Genomic DNA, 16,248 nt, shown 5'->3' on the forward strand with positions numbered 1-16,248 from the left:
TGCTTTCAAACGGTGGATAGAAACAGGGTTGCCAGATTGGTGTATTTTCCCAAAATTTTGGGTTAATTTGAAAGCGTCTATTGAAATTTTTCTAAGCAGAAATTGTAGTGGGATTTTTTGGGGGCGGAAAATTATGGATGATTTTAAGGGTTCATGGTAAATTAAATTTGCGAATGTACATAGAACTGTATATTATACTCCCATATAATCGAAGACGATAGGAACTATGAATTATTTCCATGGCCCTCGTTGCTATTGTAGTATGAATTTTGCTTTACTGTTCTCTTCATTTGACTAATAATTTATTAAAATGCGGCAACAATTTAAATTTGGGGACTTTGGGGTATTTGAGCTTCAATTTCAGGGAATTTCAGTTTCTAAGTGGGGGATTTATAAAATATCATCTGGCAACTCTGGATAGAAAGCTCAGTAGGTACTTAAAATTAAATTTCAACTTATATCGCTCGATTTGATTTTTGTATAATTTTTAAAATTGTATTACCCTTCTATTCTTAATTATTAAATTACTAGCTTCTAAATTCACTTGATTTCTGTCTAAAAACAAGTCAAAAGATGAACCTAACCTTGCATAACTACAGAGTTAGTCATAACTTGAGGTTTAACGTCGCGTTATAAAGTGACCAGATAACTCAAGAACTGTCAAGAAATAACGCAAATAGTTAAGTTAAGTATGATACATCACACCAATTCGATGGTTATAACATAACTACAGGATAACTTTACGTTAACGATAACTTCGGTCATCCATCACAGGGCAGACTATGCGTTTTCACCGGATGCGGCGGAAACGCACCCGGTCAGAACGCATAATCTGACATCGGCCTAACGCGGTTAGGACAAACTAGTTTGGCCTAGGCCAAACTAGTTTGTCCTGAAATCGGGTTTGGCCGGTAACATCTATATGTTCTCGCCGGCGCTGGGTTGCGAACCCAGGCCTACCAGCATGCGAGTCAGACATCCTCAGGGGGGTCCTGGTAAACGACAAATATCCTGGCCGAAAAACATTGGACCGGGTTAAACACAGTCATCTTCTGCTTTAAAGAAAAGCAGAAGATGGAGACGAATTTGCAATGGTTATAGCCAACCTTCATTAGTGGAGTCGGCGCTAGAAGAAGAGGATAACATGTCTAAATTGTCATTTCATATGAGATATATAAAATTAAATTACTAGAGAAATTTAATTTTCAATGTATACTTGCCACTGCATTAAATGAATTTCAGCCATTTGGTTTCATCATATGTAACTTGCTGCAAACGAAATGACTGGTTAGAGAAAAAAGGAGTTATATCTAAAATGGCTAAACACAAAACAAGATGAAGATCTCAGAAAATACAAAGAAAAGAAAAAGACACAAGACGAAAGAACATGCAAGGAAAAAGAGAAACATGGGATAAAAAGTGCAAAAAAATAGATACTTATATCGAAGGTAGACAATGCAGTGAAGCATGGAGATTCATTAACACTGTGAAAGTCGATAAAAAATCCAACAACCCAATACAGCTAATACCAACAAAAAAGTGGATAGATCATTATAAGAATTTACTTACCGAATAAAGAACAGAATACAAAGAACAAGCACAAAATGATATAAATATAGAAGGCGAACAAGTACTAATTGATGTAGCAGTAGTGACTAAAGTGGTAAAACAGCTTAAAAATAGAAAATCCCCGGCCCAGGCGGAATATCAGCAGAATTGATAAAAAACGTAACGCAGAAATTGTTTAGATCTCTTGCATACATATTCACAAAATACGTCAATGGAGAAAACACCCCAGAGGAATGGAAAACAGCTTTCGTAACCTCGATACATAAAAAAGGTAATAAATTAGACTGCAATAACTACCGAGGGCTATCAGTAACGAGTACGGTGAGTGGGATATATGGAAGAATAATCAGAGATATGATCGAAGAAGAATATAAAAACCAAGAAGAAGAACAGTGCGGGTTTCGAGCTGGTAGATCTTGCACATACAACATGTTCTGCTTAAAACAAATTATGGAGAAGAAACTAGCACGGAATAGATCAACACACCTTACATTTATAGATTTAGAAAAAGCATATGATAACATCCCTATCTCGAAACTGTGGCAGGTACTCCAGGAAACTTCAATCAATCATATACTCATAAAGGCTGTTCAGAATATATACAACATGGAAGCCCAGATAAAATTAGGCAACAGAATATCGGAACCATTCAGAGTCAATAAAGGCCTATGACAGGGGTGCTGCATATCACAGACACTTTTTAAAATCTATGTTGTTAAAGCTCTCCACCATGGAAATCGAAATGTAAAGGAATGGGCATACAGGTGGACGCACTTGCTTGTATACCCTCCAATTTGCTGATGATCAAGTAATATGTGCAAATGACAAAGAGGATCTCGAGTACATGACACGAAAATTAAATGAGGAATTCGAAAAATGGGATCTGATATTGAACATCGAAAAGACGTTGTAAATCTGCGTAGGAGAGGAAACTAACAGGGGCGTGCGGTCCATGGAAGCAAGGGAAGCATTGCTTCCCTTGGTTTCCGTAGGTAATACCGTACCAACTGAGTAACTGAGATTATTTAAAAAAAAATTGAACAAACACATAAGCAGAAGCAGGATTTTAAGTTGCATACGAGAATATTTAATTAAGCAATGAAATACTCTTAAGCAGCGCTGCATGCTGCATTTCTAGCTTTCGTTCCATACGCGGACCCATAGGCCCGCGTATGAGAACTGAGAAAAAAATTGAGAACATATTATGGCACAATGATAAAAAGCACCCTGCTGTACGGATCTGAAACATGGCGTCTTAAAGAATATCAAATAAGGAAAATATAAGCCATAGAAATGGATGCATTAAGAAAAGCAGCTAGAAAAACGAAACTTGATAGGGTTCGAAACAATATAATAAGGGAAGAAATGGGTCTAAAAGAAACTGCGACCGACTGCATAAAGAGAAAACAGCTTACATGGTATGGACATGTTCAAAGAATGTCAGAAGAAAGGCTACCAAAGAAAGTAGCTAAATGGATACCACCGGAACACAGGAAACGAGGAAGACCAAATAAATCGTGGATGGAAGGAGTTAGAAGATCAATGAGCGACGAGGATTGAGAGAAGATTGTCATGATAGTACGCGGTGGCAATTGGGCATCGGACAACGTCGCAGGACGTTTCAACCCGAATCGTTATATATCTATACTAATCATCATATTCGGCCACTTGGTCTTAAAAGCTACCTATAAGATAATTTCCCGAATCTATTTAATCTTTATTGTTTTAGATTGACAAGGGCATCGCAGACCTACTCCTTTCCGATCCATCTTTGTGAAGAAATTATGCCTGCGCCTGTATTTTATGCCACCATAGTGCCTTTAGTGATATATGTAGTAGTTAAAAAAGGATTTGTGGAGCCGTTCTTGCGAGAAGAAAAGAACAAAAAAGTAGAAAAACAAAAGCAAAATAACTACAATAAGTTGTTGGAAAAGCGGCGGGAGGCAATGGCAGCTCAGGATCTTATGCATGCTACTTACAATAGGATAAGAGACGAGGAGAGTAATAAGAAAGGATTGGTTATTATTAAAGCTATTTATGGAAAAATAATGAGAGGTTTGTATTCTTTTCAGTTACTTCTAACTTTATTTAAGGGTATTAGTATGATACAGTTGATCCAAAAAAAGGCATAACCCAGACATCCAAAGTGAAAGTTATCGTTCAACACCAAATTGTTCTATATGGTCCATATATTGTTCATTAAAAAGTTACACCATTTTGAGCGTCGGGTTTGGGGGAGAGATGGGGGAGAAGTCGATAAATTCGGAGTTTTTTTATGCTTTTCGTCAAGATTTCTAACACTATGCGGTTTAGCGTGAACAATGTTCTATACAAAAATGTTCTACATTAAATTTTAAACAAAAAAGGCCCTATGCATAATCCTACTAAAATGAACGGTTCCAAAGTTACGAAGGTAGTATAGTATAATTGGTTCAAAAAATGGCCTAACCCGTCATCCCAAATTAAAGTTTTCCTCCAACACCAAATTGTTCTATATGGTCCACATATTGTTCAGTAAAAAGTTACAGCATTTTAAGCATTGGGTGTGGGGGGGAGGGGGGGGAAGTCGGTAAATTAGTAGTTTTTTGTGTTTTTCGTCAATATTTGCAAACCTAAACGGTTTGCGGTGGGAGATGGGGGAGAAATCGGTAAATTAGTAGTTTTTTTAAGTTTTTCGTCAATATTTCTAAAACTATGCTTTAGCGTCAGGAATGTTCTACAGAAAAATGTTCTACATAAAATTTAAAACAAAAAAGGTTCTATACATAATTGTTATAAAATCAACGGTTCCAGAGTTACGGAGGGTGAAAAGTGGAGGTTTTCGATACTTTTTATAGGGTCAATCCATATCAGATCACCCAGTCAGTGTTGCTCAACATTTTTAATTTTCCTGATTCTTTTATCATGGATTCCCTATAGGTAGATATTCACAAAAATCAATTTGAAAAAAATTTTGTAAGCTATATTTTTTTTGGCAGCCATTTTTAACATGACGGCTCGACGAATTTAATGAAAAACGGGGTTTGCGAAGAATTTAATTGCCAAGTCATTTTTCAAGATATCAGCATAATCTAAACACCAGTGTGTTCAGCATCAAATTCCCTTCAAAAATATGTTATTTAAATTTCTCTATCATTAAAGGAAGTCAATAAAACTTTCTCCAAAACTTCGGAAAGAATTTAGCAAAATCGTTCATTTTTAAGGCCATTGATTCTTAGGAAGGAGAAGTATCTCACAAATAATAATTTATTTCTGTATTGAATACTCAAAATACTACCAGCAGCTTAAGTTTTAGTCTTGAGAATCAACTCCTTTTTTCCCTACAACTTTTCAAAAATGGCCAAGAGCACGTTAATGACAATTTTCAAAGGTCAATATCTGAAAAGGGACTGAATGAAAACAAGTGAAAATTTTATTAAATGTTCTTTATACTGATAAGAATATCTCGCAAAAAAATTATGACTGAGACTTAACTATGTTTTGAGTTATAGAGTTGTGAATTCCAATAAAAACGCTATCTTTTTAATACACTCGTGCAATGCTAAATTAGCAACTGTAGGCTTAAAATTATCTCGTTCTATCATAAGCTCCTTCTATCATAAGCTTTGTGTTTTGGTGATGTTTGCAAACACATACACTATGAGTTCCTGATGAACCCGGAAGAACACACCACTTGGGTCGTAGAGCGCAAAACATAGAACGACCAATTTTGTGATCTGGATATTTATGTTTATATATGCTGTAGAGTTAATTTAGTGAGAGAAGAATTAACCTTTTCTGTTTGTGCACCTTGACATTGTCTATCACAGTTGAAACATATTCCTTTTTACCAGGGCATAAGCGACTATTTTCGTCATCTTCATAAAACTCTTTAACACAGTTAAAAATAGCTTCACCTATTTTGTTGCCCTGTCTTTTTGAAAGATGTGGTAAGACACCTTGATCCTTTACTAGCCGCCTAGTTAACTTTACCATGTGTTCAGATGCACCAAAGTCCTCAACTATTTTTTTCTTTGACCATGAGCTTGGTAATAGACTAATTATCTTAATTTTATCATCTTTACTAGACACTTTAAATTTTTCTTTCAGTTTAGTAATGAGTATGTCATACTCACTAATAGTAGTAAGTTTCTACAGCATTTAAATTCTGAGTTTCTAAGTCATTATAGAATGATTCTTCTAACTTTCGCTTGACTGTGCTCGTAATTTTGTCAGTTTTTCTTTGCAAAGCTGACAGTCGTTCTTTGTTAAGCTTTGTTATTTTACATAAAGGAGACAATTCCAAAGTTTCACAAATCGATTCCACTTGATGCAAAGGATTCTCCTGTACTAATTCAAAAGGGCCAGGAAGAAATTCAGGATCATTTTGAACATTTTTTGTCTCTTTTTTGGGCAATTTTTCTACAAATATATTTGTTGCACATGTTGGACATAGAGCCTGTCCAGGAATTAGTTTGACATCCACATTTTTACTCTTGGAAAGGTGTTCAATTAGTATTTTACGCAAACCATTTTTTATTGGCCTTTTATGACTACTAAATGAGTCACATTTTTTCCCAAAAATGTGGTTGTACTTGTCTAAATATTTATCTCTGTGGTAATGGCAGATATTGGTAATTTCATTTGACATTCTTAATTTGAGCAAACATTGTTCTTCAGTTAGCAAGTCACTTACACTAATAAAATTTTCAGACTCTTCTTTCTTGTAGTGTTGTTTATGACACTGTTCACCCACAAAACAACTCATACTGGATAATTAAACAATCAATTAAATAACATTACTAATATAAGTAAATTTAATTAAGCACATCAATGTAGTGATACAATTCCAAAACTGCACTAACAGGACATGTTCACTAGTCAAATAACTATCATCAACTGAGCCTCATCAATACCAAAGCAATGGTGATTGAGGTGGGGGGGGGGGTGTTCATGTCTCCACTTGCAGAGACATGTAGGTGCAGGTGTTATTTTAAAACTCTAATAATAATATATAGATTTAAGCATCATTTAATTTTGAAAATTAAGATAATTTTAGCATTGAGTTGCTAATTTAGCATTGCACGAGTGTATTAAAAAGTTAGAGTTTTTATTGGAATTCACAACTCTATAACTCAAAACTTAGTTGAGTCTCAGTCATAATTTTTTTGTGAGATATTCTTATCAGTATAAAGAACATTTAATAAAAATTTCACTTGTTTTTATTCAGTCCCTTTTCAGATATTGATCTTTGAAAATTGACATTAACGTGCTTTCGGTCATTTTTGAAAAACTGTAGGGAAAAAAGGAGTTGATTCCCAAGACTACAACTTATGCTGCTGGTAGTATTTTGATTATTCAACACAGAAATAAATTATTATTTGTGAGATACTTCTCCTTTCTAAGAATTAATGGTCTTAAAAATGAACGATTTTGCTAAATTCTTTCCGAAGTTTTGGAGAAAGTTTTATTGACTTTCTTTAATGATAGAGAAATTTAAATAACATATTTTTGAAGGGAATTTCATGCTGAACACACTGGTGTTTAGATTATGTTGATATCTTTAACAATGACTTGGCAATTAAATTTTCGGCAAACCCCGTTTTTTCATTAAATTCGCCGAGTCGTCATTTTAAAAATGGCTGCAAAATAAAAAATATGGCTTACAAATTTTTTTCAAATGGATTTTTGTGAATATCTACCTATAGGGAATCCATGATAAAAGAATGAGGAAAATTAAAAATGTTGAGCAACAAATTATATTTATATTGGGTGATTTAAAATGGATTGACCCTATATTTACCGATTTCTCCCCCCCTCTCCCCCCCAAACTCGAGCTCAAAATGGTGTAACTTTTTTCTGAACATTATGTGGACCATATAGAACAATTTGGTGTTGGAGGATAACTTTCACTTTGGATGTCTGGGTTTTTGGTATAGTCATATCATAAATATTGCCCAAAAAATATAAAAAGTATCGAAAATCTCGAATTTTCACCCTCCGTAACTCTGGAACCGTTGATTTTATAACAATTATGTATAGAATATTGTTTGTTTTAAATTTCATGTAGAACATTTTGGTATATAACATTGTTTACGCTAAAGCATAGTTTTAGAAATATTGATGAAAAACGTAAAAAAACTACTAATTTACCGGCTTCTCTCCCATCTCCCTCCCAAACCGGACGCTCAAAATGGTGTAACTTTTTACTGAACAATATGTGGACCATATAGAACATTTTGATGTTGGAGGAAAACTTTTACTTTGGATGTTTGGGTTAGGCCTTTTTTTGGACCAGTTATACTATACTACCTCCGTAACTTTGGAACCATTCATTTTAGAAAGATTATGCATAGGGCCTTTTTTATTTCAAATTTAATGTAGAACAATTTTGTATAGACGGTTGTTCATGCTAAACCGCATAGTTTTAGAAATATTGGCGATAAACTTAAAAAACTACGAATTTACCGATTTCTCCCCCCTCTCCCTCCAAACCCGACGCTTAAAATGGTGTGACTTTTTTCTGGACATTGTGTGGACCATATAGAACAATTTGGTGTTGAAGGATAACTTTCACTTTGGATGTCTGGGTTATGCCATCTTTTGGATCAACTATACTATACTATACCTATTCTGTGATTTAAGCAATAGGCTAAATAAAAAAAAAACTAATAAATTACTTTTAATGGCAAATAAGCCACAATTTTACCAAAAAAATGATTTTATTAACGTTTCGAAGCCCAAATCGGGTTTCGTTGTCAAAATACAAAATACTACTAATATTAAACAAAAATGTTGTTGCTAAGTAAAAAATTCTTCTAATAGTTTATTTAATCTGACTCATTTATATTGGCAATTCAGACGTATATTATACATTTTAAAGTAGAAGTCTTTAAAATGATATCGCCAATATTTATGAGTTGCGTTCCTGGGACGACTTTACTAAAATGTGTATGGTGTAAAGCGTGAAAAATATTCTATTCAGAAATGTTCTTCATTGAATTTGAAACGAAAAAGGTCCTATGCATAATTGTTCTAAAATCAACGGTTTCGGAGTTACGGAGGGTGTAAAGTGGAGGGTTTCCATATTTTTTATATTGTTTGAACAAATTGTAATATATTGAACTTAAGAAACTAATTTTTTTAACAGGATTGTGTTTTCTAAATATAATTTGCTATTTCATTGGCCGGCGGTATGTTACTGATAAGCCCTTGAAGGAACGTCAACCTCACCAAGAGGCTTCTGCAGGCCTAGGCCATATAAATCTCTGGTAAGGAGAAACCCAATCTGAACTTTCTATGGACAATGTCGCATGAATATCTTTCCAACAGTAGAATTTTCGTTTCAAATTTAATGTAGAACATTTTTGTATAGAATATTGTTCACGATAAACCGCTTAGGTTTAGAAATATTGACAAAAAAAAAGAATATGTGTGTACTTTGTACGCACGTAAGAAGTTATACTTCTATTATATAATTTCAACGAAATAAATAATATACTTAACACGTTGTATTTTATTTAAATATTAAGCTAACTTTCTTACCTACCACTTTCAAAAAAAATGTTATTAAAACAACAAAAAAAAAATATATGAATCATCCGGGATTGGAACCCGGGACCTCTCGATCTCTGGTCCAATGCTCTACTAACCAAGCTATCGAGCTCCTTGTAAGTGACGTCTCGGATATAATTACACAACACGGTGACAAATAGATCAAGTGAAGTATAAAAATGTTATACCTACATATTTTATTATCTTACTACCGAGGAAGACAAATCCAAAGACACAAAAATTATAATAAATAATACATTTACTAAAAACACTAATATATTCTTTTAATGACTTATTTGCGCTGATACATACATAATTTGAAAGATTAGCAACGAACTACATACTGTCTGTGTGCGCATGCGCCAGGGAATTATAAAATTTCACTCTCGATCTTAAAGAAGTATAACTTCAAAACGTAAATAAAAAATACTAATTTGCCGACTTCTCCCCTCCACCTCCCCCAAATCCGACGCTCAAAATGGTGCAACTTTTTACTGAGCAATATATGGACCATACAGAACTATTTATTCATAGTGTTGGAGGAAAACTTTTATTTTGGATGACGGGGTTCGGCCTTTTTTGGACCATATACTATACTACCTCCGTAATTTTGGAACCGTTCGTTTTAGAAGGATTATGCATAGGACCTTTTTTATTTAAAATTTAATGTAGAACATTTTTGTATAGAACATTGATCACGCTAAACCGCATATTTTTTTAAATATTGACAAAAAACGTAAAAAACTCCTAATTTACCGACTTCTCGCTCAAAGTGGTGTAACTTTTTACTGAACAATATGTGGACCATATACATAGAACAATTTGGTGTTAAAGGATAACTTTCACTTGGAATGTCTGGGTTTGGGTCTAGTTATACCATACTATACTATATTACATAGTCATGGATTTCAAGATTTCTTGAAATGCTTTTAGCAGTTTTTTTTTAATGTTGTTCTGAAGCTATTTTCTTGTGGCATTTTTATAATAAATTACTTTTAATGGGAAATAAGTCACAATTTTACCAAAAAAATGATTTTATTAACGTTTCGAAGCCCAAATCGGGTTTCGTTATCAAAATACAAAATACTACTAAAATAAACAAAAATGTTGTTGCTAAGTAAAAAATTTTAGTAAAGTCGTCCCAGGAACGCAACTCATAAATATTGGCGATATCATTTTAAAGACTTCTACTTTAAAATGTATAATATACGTCTGAACTGCCAATATAAATGAGTCAGATTAAATAAACTATTAGAAGAATTTTTTACTTAGCAACAACATTTTTGTTTAATATTAGTAGTATTTTGTATTTTGACAACGAAACCCGATTTGGGCTTCGAAACGTTAATAAAATCATTTTTTTGGTAAAATTGTGGCTTATTTGCCATTAAAAGTAATTTATTAGTTTTTTTTTTATTTAGCCTATTGCTTAAATCACAGAATAGGTATAGTATAGTATAGTTGATCCAAAAGATGGCATAACCCAGACATCCAAAGTGAAAGTTATCCTTCAACACCAAATTGTTCTATATGGTCCACACAATGTCCAGAAAAAAGTCACACCATTTTAAGCGTCGGGTTTGGGGGGGAGAGGGGGGAGAAATCGGTAAATTCGTAGTTTTTTAAGTTTATCGCCAATATTTCTAAAACTATGCGGTTTAGCATGAACAACCGTCTATACAAAATTGTTCTACATTAAATTTGAAATAAAAAAGGCCCTATGCATAATCTTTCTAAAATGAATGGTTCCAAAGTTACGGAGGTAGTATAGTATAACTGGTCCAAAAAAAGGCCTAACCCAAACATCCAAAGTAAAAGTTTTCCTCCAACATCAAAATGTTCTATATGGTCCACATATTGTTCAGTAAAAAGTTACACCATTTTGAGCGTCCGGTTTGGGAGGGAGATGGGAGAGAAGCCGGTAAATTAGTAGTTTTTTTACGTTTTTCATCAATATTTCTAAAACTATGCTTTAGCGTAAACAATGTTACATACCAAAATGTTCTACATGAAATTTAAAACAAAAAATATTCTATACATAATTGTTATAAAATCAACGGTTCCAGAGTTACGGAGGGTGAAAATTCGAGATTTTCGATACTTTTTATATTTTTTGGGCAATATTTATGATATGACTATACCAAAAACCCAGACATCCAAAGTGAAAGTTATCCTCCAACACCAAATTGTTCTATATGGTCCACATAATGTTCAGAAAAAAGTCACACCATTTTGAGCGTCGGGTTTGGGGGGGGGGAGGGGGGAGAAATCGGTAAATATAAAAAGTATCGAAAACCTCCACTTTTCACCCTCCGTAACTCTGGAACCGTTGATTTTATAACAATTATGTATAGAACCTTTTTTGTTTTAAATTTTATGTAGAAAATTTTTCTGTAGAACATTCCTGACGCTAAAGCATAGTTTTAGAAATATTGACGAAAAACTTAAAAAAAAATACTAATTTACCGATTTCTCCCCCATCTCCCCCCCAAACCGGACGCTCAAAATGGTGTAACTTTTTACTGAACAATATGTGGACCATATAGAACAATTTGGTGTTGAAGGAAAACTTTTACTTTGGATGTCTGGGTTAGGCCTTTTTTGGACCAATTATACTATACTACCTCCGTAACTTTGGAACCGTTCATTTTAGAAGGGTTATGCATCGGGCCTTTTTTATTTCAAATTTAATGTAGAACAATTTTGTGTAGAGGGTTGTTCATGCTAAACCGCTTAGTTTTAGAAATATTGACGAAAAACGTAAAAAACTACGAAATTGCAGATTTCTCCCCCCTCTCCCCCCCCCCCCAAACCCGACGCTCAAAATGGTGTGACTTTTTTCTAAACATTATGTGGACCATATAGAACAATTTGGTGTTGGAGGATAACTTTCACTTTGGATGTCTGGGTTTGGGTCTAACTATACCATACTAGTAATCAAATTTACATTTTGATATATTATAAAATACATTAACAGATGTCTAGTTTTTTATATACACTCACTGGCACAATTAATCGCCCATCTTTTATTTCTTTCAATTTGCAGAAATTGTAAATCTTAGACCACATTTTATGAAAGTTACGGTGAAAATACATTTGAGGAAAAGAAAACAATAATATTATTGAAAAAAAAGTCGTTTATCAAGGGATTCTTAGCAAAAATCCAATTTTTAAATATCTTCGAAGAAAAATCAACAATTTTGAAAATCATAGTCTAATTACAAGTAAATAATAGTAAAAGTTAATAATAATGGGTGTTGCTGCCTCTGGCCCTTAAGACTTATTGGAGCCGGTTCGGAAATCTATTCATGATATCCTGGATATCCGATTGGCTGATATTGTGCCACTCATCTACCGCAGACATCTTGAGCTCTCCGAAGGATGTAGGGGCTGGTACTCTTGCTCTTACCCGTTTTTTGTAGTTGTCACAAATGTGTGCAATTGGGTTAAGATCAGGAATGCGTGCTTGCACTGCAATTCGAGATGGCCGCTTCATTGTCAGCAACCTGTTGAGAAATCGATTTTGCACCACTCCTGAAGCCCGTACGCGTTTTTTTAAAGTGAGAAATGTTAGTCTCAGTGAAAGTACCATTAGAAGAAGACTGGCAGAAATAAATTTGAGGCATTTCCGTTAAGCTCGCACCCCACAACACCGTAGAGCTAGACTTGGTTTTGCGCGAGAATATGCTGACTGGACTGTGGCGGAATGGAAGAACATACTGTTCTCAGATAAAAGCAGAATAGCCCTACGATGTCCGGATGGACGTCAGCGTGTCTACAATAGCCAAAATGAAAGGTTTGCTCCGTGCAATATAATCGAAACAGTGGCTTACCGAGGAGGGTCGATAATGATTTGGGAAAGTATCCCTTACGAAGCTCGTACTGATCTTTTTGTGTTCGATATAGGCAGTGTGAATGCTCAAGGATACGTGAAAGAGGTTATCCAAGACCATGTCATGCCTTTCGCACCGTTCATTTGTGAAAACTTCAGATTAATGCATGACAATGTACGTTTCCATGCCGCAAGGTTCGCCCGTGAGTACCTTAATGAGGTCGGGATTCAAGTTTTAGCATGGCCGGCACGGAGTCCCGATCTTAGACCAATGGAACACATTTGGGACAACCTCAAAAAACCGGAAAGAGCAAGAGTACCAGCCCCTACATCAATTCGAAGGGCTCAAGACGGCTGCTGTAGAGGAATGGCACAAAGGCGATTTTTCGTTTAAACTACCGAAACACAGCTAAACTCGATTTATCCCGTAATTTTCAAGTAAATGCCACAAGTTGGGGGGTCAATATAACGGTACAGCTCCACGATGGGTGCTAATTATAAAAAGGTACAGGCGACGCGATAGGGAAAGAATCATTACATAAATATATTGGGTAGCCGAATACTTTTATGTAATGTTACTAGTCATAACTAATCTCAGGGTTTAGGGTTGTTAATAATGAAAATCACGATAAACGATCGAATGGTGTATTTTCGTCTTTACCATACAAAATCTGATCGCTAACTAACTAAGAATAGTGTCTGTGTGTCCTTACATCTGCAAAACATTAACTCACAAACAACGGTCAAAAGGCCACACATATTAGGGCACTAGGGCGGCTTAAGTACCGGTTACCGGAACGGCATGTGTCGCTTGCTAGTTGACCAGACGCATTCCTTACATAGACGCCGCACAAGGGGCTGGTTTGTTACAACTATCATTTTCAAAATTATGTTTGTTTGAATTTTCTTCGAAGATTTTGAATTCGAAAATGTGGTCCAAGATTGACAATTTCTGCAAATTGAAAGAAATACAAGGTGAGCGGTTAATTGTGCCGGTGAGTGTAGATTCTATTGACTCTTCGTTTGTCATTACGAATTCTGTAGGGTCGCATGTGTATGCTTTGCATGGGCATTACCAACTATGTGCTAGATCGTCTGTCTCGCAGCGCCGCAATCACAAGAAGGCGAGGGAAGTTTACCCCATATGAGGACGTTAAAATCCGTCAGGTTTGTCTGTGTGTCCAGTAGACTATGATAATGCCGATCCCATTCTTCTCTGCATCGGGCATTTAAGTTAAAATTGGAATGATGTAGCGGATTTTAGGTGAGGTAACCTGAATAGGATCATAATTTTGTTGTGTTCTCTAACCAATGTATGTTTGCGGCGGAGGTTGAGTGGAGCCATGTTACAAGGGTGTGTAGTATGTTACTATATGCATAGCACAGTTGAGCTGAGCGTCGAACAGGTGAATATGTCTGCTATTCAACCACACTGGTGCACAATATTCTGCCACTGAATGTATCAGGCCAAGAGCGGAGCTTGTTGATGCTGTGGACCCCAGGTAGTGCCGCAGAGTTTTTGTATTATAATGTTACGTGTTTTTAGTTTTGCTGCTATTTTCGTCAGGTGTTTTCTGAATGTGAGCGTTTTGTTTAGAGTAACTCCAACATATTTCGCGTATTTATTGTGTTTCAATAGTTTGTTATTAAAATACTTTTTTAGTACCTGGTTATAATCTCCATTTCTTAAAGTAGTAATCTCCATTGATATACGCTGATTATAGATAGATCATTCGTCAGAGTGTTTTCTGTAGTTTTTAAGGATTGGTGGCTTGTTGCAACGGTCCAGTCATCAGCATAACCAAACTTGCGAGGTTCGGTTGCTGACATGTCAGCAATATAGAGGCTGAAAAGTAAAGGGACCGGCACAGAACCATGTGGAAGGGCATTATGAGGCTTGATTTTTCTGCTAAAATTCTTTCCCATTATTACTTAGAAGGTTCTGTAGCATGTTGTCAATGAGGTTAATTATCTTTCTGGAGCAATATGGGCAAGTCAGCAGGTGTAAACCTTCATGTAGGAATGGGACAATCGAGATGTCCTTTCTGGCGGGTGAGCTGGATGCACTGCCCCAGCTACATGCGGGCCAAGGATGCAACCAGGGCCGTAACTACCATTGGGACAACCAGGGCAGTTCCCCGGGGCCCTCGTTTGGTTGGCCGTGCGTAGATTTTGACGAGGAAAATAAAAATATGTATTTTAAAATCCGATCCTAACGAAATAGTTTCAAATGACACAATTTTTGAAACGACCTTACAGATGCACCCTAGACCTCAACATAAAGTTGAGGGGGCTGAGCTGGGGCCCCTGAGACCATAACATAAAAATTTAAATTATTACCTAGGAAATTAGTTATTTTGGAGTAATAAAACCTAAAATGTCATTGGAAGAGGAGGTCCGGGCTAAGCTGGGGCCCCGAGACCTTTCGTTAAGATATAAATTGTTACTGAGAAAATTAGTCATTTTGGCGAAATAAAAACTAAAATGCAACCGGAATATGGGCCCCCCGTCCCAGCTATATTGTCTTAATCAATTCACCCCAGGCCACATATTGGTACGTGAAAGGAACCACATTGTAGCCGAAAAATGTACTTGCATACAACAGATAAGGTGGTATGTACTTGCAAAATTATTTAACTTCAAATAATAGGTGATTTCAAAATTTTTTGTGTTAGTCAACTAAAATAGCAATATGTAGGTACAAGAAACTTCAGTCATGAAATGCATTAAAATGAGTTTTCAAGGGGTTAAAATCAAGCATTTTCCGGACCCCTTCCCCCATTCCGCTGGGGGATAAACCCCAGACCCCACGGTAGGGGCCCCCAGATCACGTTTGCCCCGGGGCCCCCAACATCGTAGTTACGGCCTTGGATGCGACTCAATTAAATCTACGTTTGTCTTCGACAAACCCTACAAAATCGAAACAAGACAACAGGGAGTCAAACGTGGCAAATGCATATTGCATTTACACCGATGGCTCCAAAATGGAAGAAGGCTCAGCATGCGGGAGATACTCCAGATCGCTGAACCTTAGTATAAAATGGGGTATGGGCAAAAATGCCAGCGTAGTTCAGACTGAACTGGCTGGTATATCCATAGCCGCAAAAGAGATAACCCGGAAAAGGTATAGCCGGTAAAACCATAATAATCTGCACCGACAACAAACGCTACTAACCCTGAACAGACCACGTGTCATATCAGGGCTAGTAATGGAGTGTCATGAGGCACTAGTCCAAGCTTCGGATGGTAACAATATCATCCTGGGATGGGTTAAAGGACACAACGGAAATAAAAGCAACCACATTGCTTACCAG

At 35.9% G+C, this 16,248-nt stretch overlaps 1 protein-coding gene across 2 annotated transcripts in view; it reads left to right on the forward strand.

Annotated features, from left to right (window-relative positions):
- Positions 1 to 16,248, forward strand: part of LOC126881283 (dnaJ homolog subfamily C member 11) — a 42,464-nt gene that overhangs the window by 18,506 nt on the left and 7,710 nt on the right. The window contains exons 9-10 of one of the 2 annotated variants that reach the window (XM_050645479.1): positions 3,299 to 3,624; positions 8,699 to 8,861. In XM_050645479.1, coding sequence (XP_050501436.1) covers positions 3,299 to 3,624; positions 8,699 to 8,823 — 451 coding nt within the window. In that variant the 3' untranslated portion in view covers positions 8,824 to 8,861. Of the gene's footprint in view, positions 1 to 3,298; positions 3,625 to 8,698; positions 8,862 to 16,248 lie in introns of those variants that run through there. The other variant, XM_050645478.1, reaches the window with a different exon arrangement.

This window comes from Diabrotica virgifera, chromosome 3 (genome assembly GCF_917563875.1).
Source record: "Diabrotica virgifera virgifera chromosome 3, PGI_DIABVI_V3a".
Taxonomy (NCBI): domain Eukaryota; kingdom Metazoa; phylum Arthropoda; class Insecta; order Coleoptera; family Chrysomelidae; genus Diabrotica; species Diabrotica virgifera.